A 23,406-nucleotide genomic window follows, 5' to 3' on the forward strand; every position below is an offset into this window, starting at 1 on the left:
GAATTTGAATTAGAGGTGCCCATGGTTCCGGAACCGCCGGTTACGGTTTTGAAAATCGCGAGGGTGTTTTGCCGTTCCGGTTCCACTTCCAAAACCGCCGGTTTCGGTTCCCAATCGCCGGTTTTGGCGGTTTTTTACGGTTCCAGCTCGGTTTCATGATTTTCCGGTGGTTTTACTCGGTTCCGCTTTGGAACCGTTCGGAACCGGCGGTTCTGGCATGGTTTCGGTTCGGAAAATTTTGAACCTGAAACGAACCACGGTTCTAAAATCGACGATTTCAGTTCGGGTAAATTCTCACGGTTCCGGTTCAGAACCGTAACCGTCGGTTACGGTTTCACGGTTAACCGTCAGAACCGTAAACCTTGGGCACCTCTAATTTGAATGACATTCTTTCATGTTAATAACTTTTCAAGCATCAGCCGGATTGAGCTTTATTCCAATTTTTTTTATTTATGTAGATCAAAGAGATTCTAAAAATATTATATGTAAAAATAAAGCATATATTTTGTTGCTTGTATTTATGTCTCACTTATACGAAATCTAACTTTAAACAATGATTAAGTTCATTTGTTGACTTTGTACTAATATCATTTTTTACGTTCTTTACTCTATCTAAAATGCATAACTAGATGAAAAACTAAGTAGATTATAACATATAAGTTATGAACTAACTAATAAATTTAAAAAATTCTACTCCATAATTATTCATTAGAGATTGAGGTTTGAATACCAAGATATGAGTAGTATTTTTAAAAATAAACTTCACAATCATCCTTTTTACATCTTGGACAAAAATAAATACTCTCTCTGTCCCATATAAATAGGTCATTTAGGGTTGACACGAGTTTTAATGCTTAATTTGGTAAACTAAGAGAGAATGGGGAAAAGTAGTTGAAATTGTGTGGTGTATGATGAGACCCATAAATGATAGAGTAAAAGAGAATGAAAAAAGGTTGTCATAAATGGATATGGATTATTTATATGAGACAGACGAAAAAGGAAATATGGCCTATTTTTATGGGACGGAGGGAGTATAAGAAAAAAAATTGGATACAATCATGATGGAATATTGCATTCATGTGACTTTAGTTGAGAACTTGGGTATATATTAAACTCATTCGGTGACATCTAATGAAATTCAAACAATACAGAGAATATTATCAAGACTCGTGCACAAGATGTCGTGCATGAATCGAGAAATATACTATTAGTAATGGTTAATTACAATAAAAAATATTAATTATATAAGGTGAGCCTCTGATGGGCCAAGCCTCGGTCCTGGGTCTGGGTTTATAAAATGGCCCAAATGGAGCCCATTTCAACCATTGAGCCCAGCCAAGGACTGCTCCGTTTCACTGAAGGATCGGACCTGGGTTGGCCCACACCGGTCCTGGGCCGGGCCTTCAGTGAAACGGAGCAGTCCTTGGCTGGGCTCAATGGTTGAAATGGGCTCCATTTGGGCCATTTTATAAACCCAGACCCAGGACCGAGGCTTGGCCCATCAGAGGCTCACCTTATATAATTAATATTTTTTATTGGTCTGGTTAACAACTATCCAGCCCAACCCAGTTAACAACTCTAGTCCCACACAAAGGAACTAATTTGCTAGCCTTTCAACTGACATGTAGTCTGGTCCGGTTTGCCGTATAAAATCGTTAGCACGTTAGACCACCATGAATCATCAAAATTGGTCTGTCAGACCGGGAACCGGAAACCGATTTTCTTAATTTTAAAAATTTTTGTTAAATATGAGAGATCGTGGGGGTCGAATTCATGACCTCTTGGTCAAGAGACCAAGACTATTACCACTCCACCACAAGCATTTCATGGTAATAATATGAACATTAGTTATTACTCCCTCAGTCGCAAGATAAGCGTAACATTTCTTTTGGGCACGATATTTAAGTAATTGATATTTAAAGAGTTAAAGTAGAGAGAGTAAAGTATGAGAGATAGAAAAGTAGAGGAGTGGAGAGAGAATCAATTAGGTGGAGAATAAAGTAAGATAGATGATTTTTTGCTAAAAAGAGAGATGACTCACTTACAGTGGGACATTCCAAAAATGAATATGACTCGCTTATCTTGGGACAGGGGGAGTATAATATTAAAACAAAATACTTTTTATCTACTCAAACTAATAATTCATGTTAAAATTTATATTCTAATGAGTAATTATTAATATGATAATATATTTATCATCTATTAAATTTTATGGCCTGTATATATATTAGTATTATTTACTATATATACTTTTATTAAAACTGACTAACAATTCATGTTTATTTATATAGTTAGATAGTATAATATATTTTGCCAAATTTGCTTTTGAAGCAATATGAACTTATCTATTTTTATATCTACATTGACTTGTAAATTTGTATATTTAATTATATTATTGATAAAAATTAATTAGATTTTATCATTTACTAAATTTTAATATTTATATATTCAATGTATTTTGTTATATATGGACTTTATTTTATAATTCATTAAATTAAATATATTTTATATTCTATATATATAATTTATAACAGTAAAATGGTTTACTAGTGGTTCATCCGATCAAACCGATTAAATCATGAACTAGTTGCTTGACGATTCATTTATCGATGTTTTTAAAATATTGGTACGGGGAGTACATTGATTGAAACTAGAGAAAATGAGGTACTAAGTCGAGTCTTTAGTCAAATAATGATGTAAGACGTGACGCATGTTTAAGATGGTGACTTTCTATGCATTTCCCTTGTTTCTAGATAAGGAAAAAGAAACCTCCGAAGCAAAACATTAAAATATTGACCACATTGTCTTAATAAAAAAGTAGAATAAAATGAAATCAATAAATAACAGGATGAAAAGCAGATGCATTATTTTGAAGAAAGGAAAAGCATGTGATACGAATCTTACGAAAAATCTGAAAAATCATATATAAATGAAAAAATATTTTCCCACTTCCCAATAAAATATATCCTTTTTTCCTTCACTATTAATTTTTTTTTTCAATTTTTAATCCCAAAATTCGCATTTCATCTATAACCATTTCACCCAAAAAAAAGTCACACCACTCCCAACAACTCTCTCTCAGTCTCTTTTTCTCTCAAATTCTCACTCTCTCTCTCTTGCAAACCTGAAATGTGTACTTTTTTTAATTTTTCGAATTTGAATTACGCAATTTAAATTTCCACGGATGTAATATTTAATATTTAGAATTTTAATTATAAACTTTTTTATTTTTAGGAATTTGTAATAGTATTTCGGGTTTTATTAATGCATTTTAATATCATGGAAATGATTTTACTAATTGAAGTATTTAAATTGAATAATAGAATAGTGAAACCCATGAATATTGTAAGAGCATGTCTTGCGGAAGAGCACGGAAGTGGGTATTGTGCTCTTGCGAAAGAGTAGGAAATTAAAAATAAATAAAAGTGGATCCAGGCGAGCACGGACGTGGATGCTCTAATGAAAGCCTAGAAAAGGAGGCTATTGTTCTATTTTTTTTATAGAAACTAGGCCATCCTGCCTACTGTTTCAGCCTAATCATCCATTTTTCTGGTTCACGATGATCCAATAGTTTTGTGATTTTTAGTAGGGCTACTTAGATGGTTATTTAGTTATAAGGCCAGTTAGTGTTTAGCCGATAACCATCATAGTCGGGTATGGGCACAAATAAACATGGAATTGCATGCTTTTAAAATCTGGATTTGGCTCGATTTGATTACAATTACAACGCATGTGAATTATGTTTTTTATTGTATACATTAAGATTATTGGCGTGTTTATTGAGTAATGTCACAAAGACTTAGAAAAAAGTATAAAATGACTGAAACTGATGTTCAGACTCACTGGAGCAATTCAGCGGTCCGCTAACCTAAAGTCACCAGTCGTTGAGAGCCCCAGCGGCCCGTTGCAAAAAACACTAGAGCCAGCCTCTCGCCTAGCGGTCCGCCGACCTGCTGACACCATGTTAGCAATCCGCTGAGATTCCATCTCTACGACGAATGTGTTGAACCCTAATTTAAGCCAAACATTACCTATTGAAGCTGGAATTGTTACCAAATCAGAGAATGAGCCTCCACTATACAAACACTCTCCCGTCTCCATAATGTATCATTGAAGAGGTCTAAAATTCAAGATCTAGTGTTATAACACATTCATATTTCATCTTTCTCTTTCATCCATCTTTCAAGAACTTTAGGATCGACTTTCGGGTTTTATCTAGTTGTTCTTTCATGTCTAGTACTTTAATTATGATTTGTGCCACTTTGTCTTTTGGTAGCTAAAATGCATGAATTCTAGGGATTGAAAGTATCTAAGACTTCATTTTACTTTGTTCAATTTTATACGAAAATGCTTCTGATTGCTTGGCAAACAATGAATGCATGATTTATGTGTGTGGGAATTGAGAGATAATCCACATATTAAATTAGAATTGGTAACACTATTAGATTAGAGATAATCCATGATTTATGTGTGTGGGGAATTGAGAGATAATCCACATACTAGATTAGAATTGGTAACACTATAGTTAGAATCACAAAAAGGATAAATCAAAGAGTGTAGGCTTTTTAAGGGTCTTAGGAACTATTTGGAGTTGCAAGCTTTTGATTGACGATCTTAAGCTATTTAATGCAGATTAATTGTGTGATTCACCCTGGTAACTCTATAGTCACAAATTGGATATCTTAATTGTTGATTTATAAACTAAAGTTGTGAAATCATTTCGATTCCTTTGTTGCCTGAATCACTTGTTTTCGGTTTTTTAATTAATAGAGTGTTGTTTTATTAAATGTTTTATTTTTATTAGTTGCATTTTAAATTGAAGAACAAAAATAGTGACACCCATGAATAGTGAAGAATTAGAAGAATAAGGGAGGAAGGGTTGTAGGTGTTGTCTCTTAATTAAGAGATGAAGTAAAAAGTGTTGTGAGACCCATGAATAGTGAAGGAATGAGATGATAAGTGATGAATATGAGATAGTGTTGTGGATGACCTTATTAATTCAAAATAGTTAAAAAAAATCAAGTAGCACATTTTTTTTGAATCAAATAATCATATTGAAATTTTAATGAACTTCAAAACACGCATACCAATGTTTACCTAATTAACTTCCCTTGCAACAAACTTTTATTTTCATGTTTCAAATTCTTCTTTTATGTTTTTATCTGATATTTAATTAGTACTAGCTAGCTCCATCCCAATAAGTATGAAACATTAGTTTCCGGCATAAGAATTTATGCTATGTTGTTTTGTGAGTTAATGAAAATAGAATAAAATAAGATAGAGGAAAAAGTAGAATGATATTGTCTCCATTTTAGGAAATATTTCATTTTTAATGAGACAGATGTATTAGATAATATTAGATGATATACAGATGTATGAGTATGTAACTCTAAAAAATACATTAGATAATACACTTAAAAATATTAGTTAGAATGCAAAAAGAAAATAAAGAAAATCTATGTAGAAATGTATAGTTAAAAATATTAGTTAGAATTCAAAAAGAAAATAAAAGAAAATCTATGTAGAATGGTATAGTGAAATATTTACTTCTTCCTCCGGTTCCCATTATATATCTTATATTTTCTTTTTTGGATAGTATTCAATAAATATTTTATTTTATTTTTATTATTTTTAATATGTGAATCTTATATTCTATTAACTCCATCTACTCATAATTAGTATAAAATTAAGATATAAAAATAAGACTCGTATTTTGCACATTTTTTCATCCATTTTTTTTACAAAGTCAAATCATGTCTTCAAACTTACAACAGTTAAATACCCCCGCCTTTCCGTAATAGTGAAGATGTTTCTTTTCGTCACGCGATTTAAGATAATGAGTTAACTAAAGAAAGATTAAAGTAGAAAATGAAAAATGTAGAGAGAAAAAAGAGAGTAAAGTAAGTAAAAAATATATGTTGAATTTTATTAAAAAAGATAAATGACTTCACTATGGTGGAACTTATCAAAATAGAAAAATGACCTACTAATTGAATGGAGAGAGCATGAGACAATCAATTGAGATGAGTTTACAGTTTAGAGCATCTCCAATGGCGGACGTCCGGTCGGACTTCCGCGACGGGCGACCGGGACGTCCGCCATTGTAACACATACAGTCGGATACGGACGTCCCGCATGGACGTCGGATGTCCTCGGATATCCGCGCGACGGGCAGGTGGACGTCCGCCATTGTGGCGTGGGTCGGACGTCCGCCGCGGACGTCCGAGTTATAATTTTTTAATTGCTTCTACAAATCTCAATTTCAGAAGTTTTAGTCTCTATTTATATACTTTTATAATTTAATGAAGTTGTTAATTTTTCCCGTTCGTATTCGTGTTGAAATTTTATTTACGTAAACGTAAATTGCTTTATTTGTGAATTTGTGAATTTTTTTATTGCGGGAAGTCCTAGTGGGAAGGGCGATGGGAAGGGCGGATTGTGCAGGGGAAGTCCTAGTGACGTGTCAGTGGGATGAGAAGTCCTAGTGACATGGCATGAGGTGTTTTTGGGAAGTTCTAGTAGATGTCCGAGTGGGTGCATTGGAGATGCTCTTAGTTGCCGTGAATTTGTTTCTGAAATTCTATCAATAGTACTATTCACCTTGGGAAAAGGTGGAAAATTCAGCTCAGTCAAGGAAAAGTAAAAAAAATTTAAAACTGGAAAACAGTAAAGAACGAAAAAAATAAAAGAGAAAACACAACCATCTCAGATTTGGGGTTCTGTCTCGATTTCTCTCACAATTGAGGTATTGAAATTGATTCGTAGTCAAACAGTTTTCAAATCGATTTGCCTAAGAAATTTCCGTATGAGCTTCGCTTCAACTCTCACCATTTTTAAGTGGTCGAGCTTAATTTGTGTAGTTGAATTTTGTTTGTTTGTGTTTGTGTACTGTAATTTTAGAGTGTTTTCTCCATTTTTTGTGCTCTGTTATGATTATTAAAATTTGGTTGACTGCTCCGTGGAATTAGTTCATAATTCGGAATGGTACTGAATTTGTTATGCTTCTCTAGGCTAATTATTTAGGGAAATTTTGTTTTTTTAGGCTTATAAGGAGTTTCAATGCGTTTATCAATGTTCATTTGTTGATTAGGTTTTGATGGTGATGGATTGAGAGTTCATACTGGCTAATCTTATTGGAGAAGGGCTGAATTTGGATACTGAGTGGTGGATTTGATTGGAAATTGTGCATAACAATGGCCTGGTTTAGAGTGGGGTCTAGTGTTGCAAAGCATGCTATTCAGAGAACTTTAGCACATAGTTGTTCGTATGCAACTCGGACAAGGACTCTATCTTCCAGAAACAGATATTTGCATTCTACAGTTTTTAGGTCAAAGGCGCAATCTGCACCTGTTCCTCGTCCAGTTCCACTGTCCAGGTTGACTGACAGCTTCTTGGATGGGACGAGCAGCGTTTATCTGGAAGAGCTCCAGAGGGCTTGGGAGCAGGACCCTAGTAGTGTTGATGAATCGTGGGACAATTTTTTCAGGAACTTTGTTGGGCAGGCTGCTACTTCACCTGGGATTTCAGGGCAAACCATTCAAGAGAGTATGCGGCTGTTGTTGCTCGTCAGAGCTTACCAGGTTTATGGTCACACGAAAGCCAAGTTGGATCCATTAGGTTTAGAAGAGAGGCCTGTTACTGACGACCTTGATCCAGCCCTTTATGGATTTTCAGAAGCTGATCTTGATAGAGAGTTCTTCATTGGGGTATGGAGAATGGCTGGGTTCTTGTCTGAGAACCGGCCGGTGCAAACCCTGAGGGCGATATTGAAAAGACTTGAGCAGGCTTATTGTGGAAACATAGGCTACGAGTACATGCACATTGCTGATCGGGAAAAATGTAACTGGCTGCGAGACAAGATTGAGACTCCAACACCAACTCAGTATAGTAGCCAGCGGCGTGAGGTGATCCTTGACCGGCTTATTTGGAGTACCCAATTCGAGAACTTCTTAGCTGCCAAGTGGACTGCGGCCAAGAGGTTCGGGCTTGAAGGTTGTGAGACATTGATTCCTGGCATGAAGGAAATGTTTGATAGGTCGGCAGATCTTGGAGTGGAGAGCATAGTAATTGGAATGTCACATAGAGGAAGATTGAATGTTCTGGGCAATGTTGTGCGGAAACCCCTCCGAGAGATCTTCAGTGAGTTTAGTGGTGGCACGAAACCTGTGGATGAGGTTGGCCTATACACTGGAACTGGTGATGTTAAATATCATTTGGGAACTTCTTATGACCGTCCAACAAGGGGAGGCAAGAGAATCCACTTGTCACTAGTTGCAAATCCTAGTCACTTGGAAGCTGTGGATCCCGTTGTGGTTGGAAAAACTAGAGCCAAACAGTATTACTCTAATGATGTTGATAGAACAAAAAACATGGGCATTTTGATACACGGTGATGGTAGTTTTGCCGGACAGGGTGTTGTCTATGAAACTTTGCATCTTAGTGCTCTTCCAAACTACACTACTGGTGGTACCATTCATATTGTCGTGAACAATCAAGTGGCATTCACTACTGACCCAAGAGCTGGAAGATCTTCTCAGTACTGTACAGATGTTGCGAAAGCTCTCAGTGCTCCAATTTTCCATGTCAACGGTGATGATGTGGAAGCTGTTGTCCATGCGTGTGAACTTGCAGCAGAGTGGCGTCAAACTTTCCATACAGATGTTGTTGTTGACATCGTGTGCTATCGTCGATTTGGCCACAATGAAATTGATGAACCATCATTTACTCAACCAAATATGTATAAGGTCCATTTTGTCAATCCTCTTTTTCAACTTTCGTGTGAAATCAAGCTCTTCTTCTTTTACTGTTTCTTCTCAATTTCATTCATGGTAGAAGCTTCTAAAATATTGTACTTTAATTTTTTTTATAGATCATCCGGAATCATCCTTCCGCACTTCAGATTTACCAAAACAAACTTCTAGAATCAGGCCAGGCTACAAAAGAGGACATTGATAGAATTAACACCAAAGTCCTTTCAATTCTCAACGAAGAATTTATGGCCAGTAAAGAGTACGTGCCTCAGAAAAGGGACTGGCTTTCAGCGTACTGGGGTGGTTTCAAATCTCCGGAACAGCTCTCTCGCATTCGTAATACTGGGTAAATTTTTGGCTAATAGATCCTCTAATGATGACTTTGTTTATTGCCTCTTGTAATTTGGGTTGCTAAAATTATTTTATTTGCAGAGTAAAACCTGAGATTTTGAAAAATGTTGGCAAGGCTATCACAACTCTTCCAGAAACTTTTAAACCTCACCGAGCAGTGAAGAGGATCTTTGAAGATCGTGCAAAGATGATTGAAACAGGTGAGGGCATTGACTGGGCAATGGGAGAAGCACTTGCTTTTGCAACCTTGTTGGTTGAGGGAAATCATGTCAGGTTAAGTGGGCAGGATGTTGAGCGAGGTACTTTCAGCCACAGGCATTCTGTTTTACACGATCAAGAAACTGGGGGAGAATATTGCCCCTTAGATCATGTTATGATAAACCAACATGAAGAGACGTTTACTGTTAGCAACAGGTATTTTATGTTCCTATTTATGATGCAAATACACATGCTAACGAGATACTTTTTCCTTGCACGCTTTGATACAGAACGATATTTGATATGGATATAACAGGATATTCATACTTATATTTAGTTAGAATTAGATTTTATTTATTAATTTACTTCCTTAATCGGTTAGTTAGGATTTGATTTGATTTTATCTTATTTGTGTCCAATATTATTAATTGTTTTAATTAGGATTAGGATTAGTTTTCTTTTCTAATCGCAGTAGGATTCAATATCCTTTTCTATATAAAGGATGCCTCTTATTAGTTAGAGACATTTTGGGAAAAGATCAGAGGTAGAATGGTATTTTGATCGTGGCCTCCTACGAGAGGATTATTTTCTTGTAGTTCTTTCAGTTCGATTAATTCCATTCAGTTATTTTCCATTTCTATCGTTTTCTTTAAGTATCAGAGTTTCCTTCTAGTTTATGTTATTGTTCATCAGTCTCCGGCCTTTACTCTGGGTCAATTTGGTGCGATGAACGATGGTCAATCCTTGCACAGATGCCACACTCGTGCGTGTGGATGGATTGTTGAAGGCACGAGTGTGTGGATGGATTGTTGAAGGCTATAGCGGATATGGAGTTACCGTCCCAAAAGACGGCGATTCAGATCGAGGCTTTGAATTCAGGATTTCATGTTGGAGTTGCGAGCTTCTCATGTTTCACCACAGATGACCTTTCTGAAGTTTGATCGATCTAAGCCTCTCGTGTGGCTCGTGGGCAAACCAATATTTCCTCATCATCAAAACACCATGGGATAGACGTGTCGACGTAGCCATCAATGCCATATCCAGTCCAGTAATGCCCTGGCTAAAGTTTCCTCGCGAGCCACACGAGAGCCCCAGATCCATCAAACTTCGGAAAGGTCATCAATGGTGAAGCACGGGAAGCTCGAATCTCCGATATGGAATCCTCTAACTTAGAATTTAAAGCCTCGATTTGATCCGCCGTCTTTTGGGACTGCAACTTCATCTTTGCTATAGCCTTCTCCAATCCATCCACACGAGTGTGGCGTCTGTCAGAGAATTGAGCATCGTTCACCGCACCAAATTGATACGGAGTAAAGGCTGTCGATAAATATGAGCACAAGGAAACATTGAATGTGATATTTATTTTTCCATGGAGTTGACTGGGATGAAATACTTGTTTGTTAGAAACTTTTTACCTTGTTTTTTATACAATAGTTAAAAAGTTCTTACATACAAAGAAAAAGAGTGCCGATACGTGATTCCTGTGCCTTTTGAACTCTTGTAATTTTGGATGTTTATGTTAGGAGTGAAAGGCGTGAGGGGAACAGAGAGCACGAGTTATGCTCCTTAATCAAAGCAACAATGTGTAAATGCAGAGAATAGAGGAATGATCACTTGATTGAATAGAATGTAAAGAAATAACAATACAAATGATCTCTCTAAGATGATCAGCTACTCCTACTGACCCGCCTTATATAGGCGGATAAACAAATCTACAATAATTCAAAATAACAATAAAATCTCTGAAATTGAACTAACTAATCAGGCGAGATAATATTGGGATTTCCCCTCTAACCACTTCCCTATTATTCTGGCCAAACCTCTCCCCTCCAACAAACATCCGTTTCAACTACCTCACTCTCGAAACAGCCTTGTCCTCAAGGCTATGTTAAAATTCAAAATACATCACTCTGACCGGTGGAGGTTCAAACTCATGCTTTCGAGTAGCAGCCAGAGCATCGAACCATAGAAGATTGCCAACTATATGTAGAAATCGCAGCATGACCAGATAGGAGAATGGAGCGCTTGCTAATGAAAATAGAGATCCTGGAAAGGAAACCGCCATAGGTGTGGACTGGTGGGCAGCGGAAACTAAACATCGCAGCAAGGACGAGAACGGAGATTGAAACTGCAGAATGTAAGGGCCGGAGGTGGACAACAGCGGTGCTGTCACTGGTGCTAGTGTAGGTGGAGTTGCTGGTGTAAGTGGACTGGGAGGAGATGGTGGAGGCACCAAAACTGGAGGTGGAATGGGTTGTTGTACTGTCAAGGGTGTGCACATTTGTTGTATAGGTAGGGGCTGTTGGATGGCGTGTAGAGTATTCTCCTTGGCTGTTGTAGGCGGACTAGAGGACAACATTGGAGCTGTCATCTTTGCTAGTGTAGGTGGACGGGGAGGAGATGGTACTCCGGCGAATGCTTCATATACATTCAACGCCCCATTGCCGCCAAAGCGTTTCATCAACTCCCTTGCAAACCGAGCCCACGTCAGATCCGGAACTCGCTGTCGCAACAACAGGTACCAAGGGAGGGCAGTGCCTGCCAAAGCCACCATTGCGACGCCCACCCAGTCCTCGGAGGCGGTTCCCGAGATCAAGAAGTATTGCTCCGCCCGTGCAAGCCAAGCGAGGGCGTCCGAGCCATCGAAGGTGGGCATGGGTGACGCCGAAGTACCACCGGCGGTTGTCGTCTTTGACCCCTGATTCGCTGAGGTGGATCCGTCGTCAGGGTTGGAAGTGTCCTTGAGTTTCAGCGAAGCGAAACCCGCGCGCATCTCCTGAAGCATGGCGGTCAGTTCGGTTCGGATCTCTGTTACCTGGTCATCAGTGCGGCGGAACTAAGCATTCAGTTCCTTCACCGCCGCGTCCAACAAGAGTCTACCCTGCTGCCGCGTCCAACAAGAGTCTACCCTGCTGCAAATCATACGTCGCCTTCTCCAATTCATCCAGTCGCGTGTCCGCACGAGAGTTCACCATCGTTCACCGCACCAATTGTTAGGAGTGAAAGGCGTGAGGGGAACAGAGAGCACGAGTTATGCTCCTTAATCAAAGCAACAATGTGTAAATGCAGAGAATAGAGGAATGATCACTTGATTGAATAGAATGTAAAGAAATAACAATCCTCCGCAGAGGCCTACGACCAAGTCGTCCAATACAAATGATCTCTCTAAGATGATCGGCTACTCCTACTGACCCGCCTTATATAGGCGGATAAACAAATCTACAATAATTCAAAATAACAATAAAATCTCCGAAATTGAACTAACTAATCAGGCGAGATAATATTGGGATTTCCCCTCTAACCACTTCCCTATTATTCTGGTCAAACCTCTCCCCTCCAACAAACATCCGTATCAGTTTAGAAAGCCAAAAAATACATATGTTCTTTGCTTTTTTATTTGATACAAGGTTGGTCCTTTTCCTTTAGGGCTCTCAAATTCTTAGGTAATTGTTCACGAGCATGTGAAAATTCTAATATTTACTATTGTTTCTTGCCCATTTCCAGCTCTCTTTCAGAGTTTGGAGTTTTAGGTTTCGAACTAGGTTATTCCATGGAAAATCCCAATTCGTTGGTACTCTGGGAAGCCCAATTTGGTGACTTTGCCAACGGGGCTCAGGTGATATTTGACCAATTTATTAGCAGTGGGGAGGCAAAATGGTTGCGTCAAACTGGATTAGTTGTCCTACTACCTCATGGATATGATGGTCAAGGTCCTGAACACTCAAGTGCTCGTTTGGAGCGTTTACTTCAGGTATCTCTTTTTGATCTTTCTACTCTGCTTATAACTTATTATTGTGTTACTTGTCTTCACTGGCTGAATGATGTTTTTAAAGACATTCTAAAAGTCCATTGAGGAAGAGTAATAAAGATAGGTTAGAACAGAGGGGTATTCCACTCCATTCTAAAAGTACATTTCCTATTTTAAAAAGAGGATCAATAATGGTTCCCCATTTACCCCCGTGGTGACTCGAACTCCGGCCTCTTGGGTGGAGGAGAAGCGTTTCACCAACTAGGTTGCGCTTCATCATCTTCCATTAACTATTTTCCTGGAAAAAATTAGAACAAATTATGTTTTCTAGCCACTGAAACAGTGCAGTATTTCATAGTTATCTTCTTGGCTTCCAGAATTAGGACCTTTTCCTGCGCTCAGTTGTGGCTTTCCCGTCTTTTCCGGAAGAGTTTATAAACTTTTGACATCTTATTTTAAGAGCTAATAAGATCCATTGTCAAGGAGCTTTAAGCTCTAAACCCTCTCTCATACTCTATTTTGAAGGGCTTATTGTTTGCCAAACACTCTCTTAGCCCCCCTTTCTTAAATTACAGTGTCTTTCAGAACATTGTATCTGGTCAGTCACATATAGTTTCTAAGTCTATGTGTATGGTTGTTTCATTCTTGAACTGAATAGGTGACTTTATGCTACAATACAGATGAGTGATGAACATCCCTATGTTATCCCCGAGATGGACCCTACCCTTAGGAAACAGATTCAGGAATGCAATTGGCAGGTGGTTAATGTTACTACTCCTGCAAATTATTTCCACGTTTTGCGTCGCCAGGTAAGTGATTTTAACTCACTAAATCCCTAAGACTGAGCAGCTGTATCGAGTTTCTCACGTTTTGCGTATTTGTTCCAGATTCATAGGGAATTCCGTAAACCCCTCATTGTGATGTCCCCAAAGAATTTACTTCGTCACAAGGAATGCAAATCAAATTTATCTGAGTTTGATGATGTTCAAGGACACCCAGGTTTTGACAAGCAAGGAACAAGATTTAAACGTCTCATAAAGGACCAAAATGACCACTCGGATCTTGAAGAGGGTATTAGACGTTTGGTTCTTTGCTCTGGCAAGGTATGAGATATTCTTCTTTCTGAATCTCTGCCCTCACAAAAAAAAAAGAGAAATTTAAAATAAATAATAAAGGAATAACGAATAGGCATGTTGTCATAGTCAATGCTTGAGAGTCTATTATTATATTGATTACGCTTTCACAACTATAATCTACTGTTCATATTTGCAGATCTATTATGAGCTTGATGAAGAAAGAAAAAAAGTGAAGGGGAAAGACGTCGCAATTTGTAGGGTTGAGCAGCTTTGCCCCTTCCCGTATGATCTTATCCAGCGTGAGCTGAAAAGATACCCAAGTACGTGACTCTTGTACAATAAATGTTGTTTAGTTGAATAGCTATACATAAACTATTGTCTTTCTATTCTAGTAGAAGACTAATTGGCATCTTAAGCAACTTATTCAATATTGATAAGGGTTAATCATGTTGTGTCCCAAACTTTTACTGTCATTTTTCAAGAAATGTCCCCAACTTACATTTTTTCTTCTAAACCCCAACTTGTCAAAAAGTTTAATTTATGTATTGCTTGATATGTTCGAAACAGAATGAGTCAACCCACCGGATTGTTGATGGATTATAACCTATTGAGGTGGATTTTGATTTTTGGTTAATCGTGTTTTGTGTCTGCTTCTTTGGTTTGTGATTGTTTCAGATGCTGAAGTCGTGTGGTGCCAGGAAGAGCCCATGAACATGGGAGCATACAGCCACATCTTGCCACGGCTTGGAACTGCGATGAAAGCTCTCGATAGAGGTACCGTGGAGGACGTCAAGTACGCTGGCCGAGGTCCGTCTGCAGCTACTGCTACCGGCTTTTACCAAGTTCACGTCAAGGAGCAGACCGAACTTGTCCAGAAAGCCTTGCAGCCTCATCCAATTACCTAGGTACAAGTAACCGTTTCATGATCGAGCCAGCGGTGCTTTCGTCATTACTTTTCTTTCGCGAAACTGTGCAACAGTCATGATTTAGGCTGCGTCTGTTTCTGTATTTGTGAATAAAATTTGTCGCTGAACTCATTGAGGTAGTGCCTCAGTGTTGCATTTTGGAATTGTGGACACTTTGGTGATGATTCCTTTCAGTCTCATGACATTCTCAATCATACGAATTTCTTTTAATCTTGTTTTCGTTCTTACAAAACTGCACTATAGTCAAATTTGTTCACGTGCAACAAAGATCTAACGATGGGTTTGTGCAATGAACGGTTTTACATATTCTAGACTTGCTGTCTGAACTCTGAAGATAATGCTACAATTTCTTTCAGAAAATCAATTTCATATTTATTGAAATAATTTCATTTGCGTTCTCTAATTTTAGTTGGGATACTGACAATAAGGATGTTTTTTGAAGTGTTGGTGGTATATTTAGAAACTTAAATTAACATCCTTAAGTGCATTAAAAAATGTCTTTAATGGTTTTTTTATTGTTGCAGTGCTTCCAAACGCTAGAAGCCAAATCAATCAAAATATATCTACAAAATATGCAAAGATACTTATATGCTAACATCCGACGTAGAGGTGATATGAAGCTTGATCTTTTCCAAAGCTGCTAACACATTCTTCATATTCGTCCTATCCTTGGGAGATTGAGTCATGGCCAAGGACAATTGACGAAACGCACCGCATTTTTTCAGTAAAATGCTCTTCTTCCTCTCTCAATAAGGCTGAATCCACAACCTGATTAACTGAGTCAGGGAGCATAGCATCTATCCAACTCCTCAAGCTTAATTCTCCACCAAACATGTCGTCGGTCGGCTTCCTTCTTGTGAATGTTTCCATTAATAGAATACCATAGCTATATACATCACATGCACTAGAGACCACTCCTTCGTTCCCATATTCTAAAAACAAAAAGTTAGGAATGAATATGAGTGAGTTGTATCATTTTGCATTAAGTGAGAAGTTTGAAAAAAACGTGTTTCTTAGTTTCCCACATATCATTTCCTAAATCATTTGTCATATATTCCACCAATTGTCCTCTCAAACATTTACTCCAAACATATTTCTCATATTCCAACAAGTTAAACATGCCAACCAACTACTAGTAACTAGTATGAAAGTTTGTGTATATAGTGAGAAAGAAAGTTAAGTTAATTACCTGGTGCCATATAACCCAGAGTAGCCAAAGTATGTGTGTGCACAACACTGTTTTCCTCTCCCAACAACTTAGTAATCCCAAAATCAGTGATATGCCCCACCATATCCTTATCCAACAATACATTGCTCGGTTTCAAATCACAATGAATCACAGGCTTCACATAGCCATGGTGCAGATACTCCAAAGCCGACGCAACGTCGATCATCACGTCAATCCTCTGCACAACATCCAAGAAGGATCCATCGCGATACAACCAATCCTCGAGGCTCCCACTCTGCATATACTCGAGAAGCAAAGCTTTGAAATCATGATTTGAGCACGCACTGATCACTTTCGTCAGATTCCGGTGCCTCAACTTGCTCAGCATATAGCACTCCCTTTCGAAGCTTCTAGAAGCATGTTCTCGCCCGAGATTAAACACTTTGACTGCAAAGTGGTTCCCATTGTCGAAATTCGCCAGGTAGACCGAGGCAAAGCTCCCGCTTCCGAGTAGCTTTTCGTTGCTGAAGTCGTTGGTAGCTTGTTTGAGCTCTTGGTATGAAAACCTCTCCATGTCTTTGATGTCGTGTGAGCTAGGTTGTTCCGTTGCTCGTCTTCTACGCCTCCTCGTTGTCCATGTTAGGACTGAGAAGAATGTGATGAGCAATGCCACGAATGTGACAGATGCAATCACCACAACTATGATTCTTCTTTCACTCTTCTTCTTCTTCTTCTTCTTCTTCTTACATCTATCCACGTATGGCGAGTCACGAGCACTGCATAAGCCTTCATTCGACGCGAAGAGGGAGTAGCTGAAATTCCTGAAAGGCGAGATCTCAGCACTTAGTTTGTTGAAAGACACATTGAAATAGGTTAGGAATTGGAGGTTTTCTAAAGCCGTAGGTATCTCCCCCGAGAGAAGGTTGTCTGATAAGTCTAACGAAACCAGGCTTATCATTTTGCCAAGAGAGTGTGGTATGGATCCTTGGAGCTCGTTGCTCGCAAGAGAAAAGATCATCAAGTTGTTCATGCTGCCATACGCGTCAGGGATGGTGCCAGTGAACGCGTTTCTAGAGAGGTTTATGTAAGTTGCAACCTTCAGATCTTCAGTTTGTTCAGACAGGTTGCCAGTCAGAGAATTTGAAGATAGGTCAAGCTCCAGGAGGTCTTTGAGGCTCCAATGCTCCGTGGAAGAGTCGAGTTCAATCTATTCGAATTCAAATGAAGTAGTCTAAGAGAAGTGACATTTCCTATGCAATTTGGGATAGGACCTGAAATTAGGGTTTGCCCTAATTTCAAATGGCTCAACTCTGGCATGTCACATAGATTATCCGGCAACGCTCCTTGTAGCTTGTTCTGGCTAAGTGACAACCCTTGCAGGCGTAGCATACCTCGGATCGTGCTTGGAACAAATCCACACAAGTCATTACCTGTTAGGTCTAAATTGTTTAAATCGGTAAGGTTTCCTATATGATCCGGGATTTCCCCTACGAGCATACAACCCGATATGTAAAGCCTAAGCAGGGAAGTGGAGAAATTGCCTATAGAAGAAGGCAGGCGACCTCGAAGAGGGTTGTACGACACGATTAGGTCTCTAAGCTTGGGACAATTTGTTAAGGAAGGTGAGTTCTTGATCAGGTTCATTGTTTGTTAGTTGGTTGCCAAATAAGTGGACAATCTAGGAGCTTGAGGCTTCCCAAGGAGTTTGGAATGGGGCCGGAGAGCTTGTTTCGTTGAAGAGTTATTTGTAAGAGTTTGGTTGAGTTGGAGATGGAGTCTGGTATTCTACCACTGAGGTTGTTCATGTAGAGAAACAGATATTCAAGATTGGGCAAGTTGTGTGGCCCATGGTGGATGGGAGAGATCCAGAGAGATTGTTCATGATCATGGAGTTATTCTCAATGTGGAAATGTTGATCATTCCAACTGGTATAGAGCCACTCAAAGTGTTGTTGCTTAAACCAATCTCTTGTAGGTTCTCAAGATTGCTTATTTCTTCTGGGATTGGACCTGCCAAATAACATTAAGTTATAGAGAGATTGGTTAAGAGAATGTGAGATGTGTCAAATAAGTCAACTAGGGAGAAATAAATAAAAGTATGCTAAATAGTTTTTTAAAAGGAAAAGGGAAAAATCACTTGGTAATTTATTACTCCCTCCGTCCCAAGGAAGATGGACCCTTCCTTGGGAGGTACGAGATTTTATGCAGTTTTATTTTGTGTGTTAAGAGGAAAGAGTAAAGTAAAAGAAAGAATAAAGTAGAGAGAAATGATGTTTCCATTTTTAGTAATGAGTCATCTTAGTTGAGACAAACTAAAAAGAAAAATGAGTCATTTTCAATAGGACAGAGGAAGTATTTAACAGGAACCTAACCCTCAATTAGAATTCGCCACGAGTTTTGTGATCAATAGGAGAAAAATCTAATTTGTGCGAAATTCATAATTCTTTATGACCAAATTTTAAGTATGTGAGAAGTATCAAATTTCAATCTAAAATTAGTGATTTTAATTTATGGACTATGAACCCTTTGTTACAAGTTTCCAAATAAAATTTGAATTTTTGGAAATATGATTTAGATATAATGATTCAATTAACTTAAATTCTTTGTTCCTACAGCATAACATTACATTTCTAAGTTAATGTCAATATTGAATAATAAAATATTCTCTCTGTCCATCAGTAAATGTCTATTTTTCTTTTTTCCGTCAGCTAATAGATATCTCATTTCACTCACATTTTATTCTAAAATAAATATATAAAAATATGATTCATATTCCAATAACTTTTTCTACTACTTTCTTTTACGAAGTAAAACAATTTCTTGAAATACGAAATAAATAAAAAAATAGAATACATATATATGGACAAAATGAGTGTCTATTATTGTCAAAATAAAGGACATCATGTAGAAGTAAAATCGACAAAAAAAATCTAAAACTAGATAGAAGCAAACCTAAAAAACGCACACCACTAATTCGTAAATGGCGGCAGTCAATTTGGTAATCAAGTTAGGCAAACTTACTTCTTGTCACGAATCAATTAAGTCAACAAAGAAGAAAAATCATAAATCACTAAAGTCTAAAACCAACCTAATATTGACCAAATTCCTAGATTTGTTCAACCAGCCGAAATAGTTGACAATAAATTTCATGTTGGCTCCACCACCTGAGTTAAAACAGGTATTCTACTTTGGTATATTTTTCTATTAAATTTTTATCAAAGAGATTATAGTGACACTCAAACTTAAAGCAATATGATAATCACTGTCAGATTATAATAAAATAAAATGGGTTGACTAAGTTATCTTGTAAGGTTATCTTCATGTGAGACACTTACGGAGACCCATCTGATTTGGGTTGATTAATCGAAGTTCATTTTCAATTGTAATTTTAATAATCTTAATTGGATGTAGTCTCCATGCGTCCAAACATTATGACATCCGCACCTCCGAATAAATCTAATCATTGATCATTCTTACATTATTCACATTATACTCATATAGTTAAATTGTAATGAAGATTACTTATGATTAAAGGCTATGACTAATCTTATTTCTTTTTTGGTTGAATTTTTTTAAAAGCTCAGCTTACGACAATGTACTTAATCTACTTTCATAATGCTAAAAATTAAATTGTATCTTATGATTAACCAGTTGACTTTTATCGAACGCCACTGTAATTATAGATGGAACACATATGGAGTTCCTAGTACTTAGAGCATCTGCAACGGTGGACGGACGACGTCCGTCCGTCCGTGCCAGCGGCACGGAGGAGGTCGTCAGCAGCTGGCACGGCGCTGCTCGATGCATCGAGCACGTCCGTGCCAGCGAGCAGCTGACGTGGCTGCTACGATTGGGCAACGGCTTGAATATTTTTATTTTTTATTTTTTTTAAATTCGGTATTTAATTATAAAAACTGATAAAAAAATATTTTCCAAATCCCAAAAATATGACCGTTTTTTTGCACGTTTTTCTGTATTTTTTGATTTTTTTTCCCCAAAATCATCTATAAATACACACATTCATCATCCATTTATCACATGAAATCATCTCTCATTCATCTCTCATTCATAATTTTCATACAACCTATCTTCACCTTCATCTCTCACTCAAAACCTCAAATGGATTTCACCCATCTTATGGCGGAAGCGGAGCGCGAAGAACAAGAATACTACGAACAACATCGTGCCGCTTATGAAGCATATGTCGCGGCGAATACCCCCGCTCCTCCTCCTCAACGAACTAGATCAACTCGCCGCTACATCCATTGTGACCGGGAGGGAGCCCACTAATGGCTCGTTGCCGACTATTTTGCTGACCAGCCGCGGTTTCCGGCAGATTACTTCAGGCGCCGTTTCCGCATGTCAAAGCGCTTGTTTATGCGAATTGTCAACACATTGTTCGCACGTGTTGAATTCTTCCAAACAGGTCCAGATGCAGCCGACCGGCAAAGTATCACGCCGTTGCAGAAGTGTACGTGTGCCATCCAACAACTCGCTACTGGGCAAACAGCCGACCACTTCGACGAGTATTTGCATGTCGGTGAGTCCACTGGAATCCTCTGTCTAAAATTTTTTTGCGAGGGCGTTCATACAACTTTCGGTGATGAGTTCCTTCGAGTACCCACCACCGATGATTGCCAACGGTTGCTTCGTCATCACGAATCAGTCCATGGCTTTCCCGGAATGCTTGGCAGCATTGACTGCATGCATTGGTGGTGGAAGAATTGCCCGACTGCTTGGAGGGGGCAACACTTAAGCGGTCACAAAGGCGGCGGCCCAACACTTATCCTTGAGGCGGTCGCCGACTACCGCCTATGGATTTGGCATGCATATTTCGGCGTTGCCGGATCCAACAACGACTTGAACGTGCTCTATTCTTCACCACTCTTCAATGATGTGATGAATGGTGTAGCACCGGCGATCGACTTTACCATTAACGGAAATACATACCACATGGGTTACTATCTCGCCAATGGTATCTACCCAAGGTGGTCGACTTTCGTGAAGACGCTCAGCAACCCACAAGACCCGAGACGAGTTCTTTTTGCGCAGCGTCAAGAGTCCGCGCGGAAAGACGTCGAAAGAGCCTTGGGGTCCTTCAAGCCCGATTCAACATTGTGAAGGCCCCGGCTCGGCTCTGGTACGTGAATAATATTGCCGACATCATGTACACATGTATTATCTTACACAACATGATTATAGCCGACGAAGGATCGAGGGCGGCTAGCTTCTACGACGAGGATGAAGCCGGAAGCTCAACCCTGAGGTCTCCCCCACGCCGAGGTCGGCATACGACAGTGGGGGAGAGGCTCGAAACAAGGCACACAATGCGCGATACCCGAACCCACATTGAGCTAAAAGAAGACTTAATCAAACACATGTGGGCGAAATTCGGCAACCAGTAGTGGTTTTTTTTTTAATTTTACGAATTTAATTATGTAATTTTTAATTTTTAGGATTTTAATTATGTAATTTTTAATTTTTAGGATTTTAATTATGTCTTTTTATTTTATTTGTAATTTGTAATATTATTTTGGTTATTTAATGAATTTTAATATTATGGAAATGTTTTTATTTAATTGAATTTTAAATTGAATTGTGCTCGTCCTTGCGGAAGAGCACAGTTGTGGGTGTTGTGCTCTTGCCGAAGAGCAGACAAAAAAAGTGGGGTCGGGCCCACAACCGTGCTCGCTGGCAAGAGCACGGTTGTGGGTGCTCTTAAATCATGTACTCCCTCCTTCATCTACCAATAACCTTTCCATTTTGTTATTTTCGTTCGTCCACCAATAAACTTTTCATTTGCTTTTTTACTACTTTTGATAATGGACTTCATATTTCACAAACTTTATGTCACTCACATTTCATTATAAAACTAATAGCCCCTCCGTCCCATGATAAGCGAAGCGCTTCTCTTGGGCACGAGATTTAATGAATTGGTATTTAAATAGTTAAAGTGAAGAGAGTAAAGTATGAGAGAGAAAAAAATAGAGGAGAGAATAAAGAATAAAGTAGGTGGAGAATAAAGTAAGAGAGAATTTTTTGTCAAAAAATGAAATGACTCACTTATAGTGTGACATCCCAAAAAGGAATATGATTTGCTTATATTGGGACGGAGGGAGTATATATAAAGTATGATCCACCTTCCACTAAACTTTTCAACCCACTTTCTTCTACATTTATTAAAATCTGTGTCCTATCAAATGTGCTTTGGTAATGGTGGACAGAGGGAGTATCTAAATATGAAAAAAAAATAATAATAAAAACTTGCTGCAGATTACTAGTTTTCCATTAAAAATTTATGAATGCTACTTTAGTGTATGCACACAAAACTTTGCTGATTTACACAATAATAAAATTGAATAAAGTTGTCCAAGAGAGGGTTAATGATATATATGAATTTAGTGTAATAGGGTAGATTGTGCAAGCTGGCCGGCCTTGCCAACATCAGTGATCAAGACTTTTAGCACTCCGACTTCCTTATTTTAATTGCTTGGATATTAGAGCATCCTCGTCTATGCTCTTTAGCAAGTCTCATCTTTCTATTATTCAATTTAAATAATAACATTTTTACAATATTAAAATACATTAAAAATACCGAACTACTATTACAAATTATAAAAAAAATAAAAATTACATAATTAAAATCCTAAAAACTAAAAATTACATACTTAAAATCATAAAAATTACACAATTAAAATCATAAAAATCCTAAATTACATAAACGACTCACATTCCTTTTTGGGACGTCCCAAGATAAGTGAGTCATTTCATTTTTTGGCATTCTCTCTCTTACTTTTTCTCTCAACTTTATTAACTCTCTTACTTTATTAACTTTCCACTTAGCTAACAAAACCCCATTTTCTTAAATCTCGTGCCGAAAAGTTTTAGCTCACTTATCTTGGGACGGAGGGAGTACAATATTTTAAAAATAATTTAAAATTATAAATCATACTTAATTTCAGTATAATAAATAACCATGAATTAAATTATCATAATTCTATAACTATATTTTATAATATTTCATAATAGTAATTAATAATTTATTAAATAATTAAAATATAATTACATAATATAAATTGTATAATAAATAATTACTATTATATTTTATAAATTAAAAATTAATCAATAAACTTGTAGTGAAATTTTAAATTATAAAATTTATTCAATTATAATATCAGTAAATGTTATAA

The 23,406-nt window shown here is 37.8% G+C and overlaps 2 protein-coding genes and 1 non-coding gene across 3 annotated transcripts; 2 read left to right on the forward strand and 1 right to left on the reverse strand.

Moving 5' to 3' along the window:
- The first annotated feature begins 1,111 nt into the window (after positions 1–1,111).
- On the forward strand, positions 1,112–1,214 carry LOC121757913. The gene has a single exon (XR_006041257.1). It is a non-coding gene; the product is annotated as a U6 spliceosomal RNA (small nuclear RNA).
- Positions 1,215–6,606: 5,392 nt separating this feature from the next.
- Positions 6,607–15,259, forward strand: LOC121744929 (2-oxoglutarate dehydrogenase, mitochondrial-like). The gene is made up of 9 exons (XM_042138646.1): positions 6,607–6,745; positions 7,091–8,744; positions 8,870–9,096; positions 9,183–9,515; positions 12,804–13,050; positions 13,728–13,856; positions 13,935–14,150; positions 14,320–14,443; positions 14,799–15,259. The coding sequence occupies exons 2-9, from the start codon at positions 7,194–7,196 to the stop codon at positions 15,026–15,028; spliced, it is 3,057 nt and encodes a 1,018-aa protein (XP_041994580.1). The 5' UTR covers positions 6,607–6,745; positions 7,091–7,193; the 3' UTR covers positions 15,029–15,259.
- Positions 15,260–15,712: 453 nt separating this feature from the next.
- On the reverse strand, positions 15,713–17,644 carry LOC121743937 (receptor kinase-like protein Xa21). The gene is made up of 3 exons (XM_042137381.1): positions 17,609–17,644; positions 16,239–17,424; positions 15,713–15,981 (listed from the first exon to the last, which is right to left on the reverse strand). Exons 1-3 carry the CDS (start codon positions 17,642–17,644, stop codon positions 15,713–15,715), a joined length of 1,491 nt encoding a protein of 496 aa, XP_041993315.1.
- Positions 17,645–23,406: the final 5,762 nt, after the last annotated feature.

This window comes from Salvia splendens, chromosome 1 (genome assembly GCF_004379255.2).
Source record: "Salvia splendens isolate huo1 chromosome 1, SspV2, whole genome shotgun sequence".
NCBI classification, from domain to species: domain Eukaryota; kingdom Viridiplantae; phylum Streptophyta; class Magnoliopsida; order Lamiales; family Lamiaceae; genus Salvia; species Salvia splendens.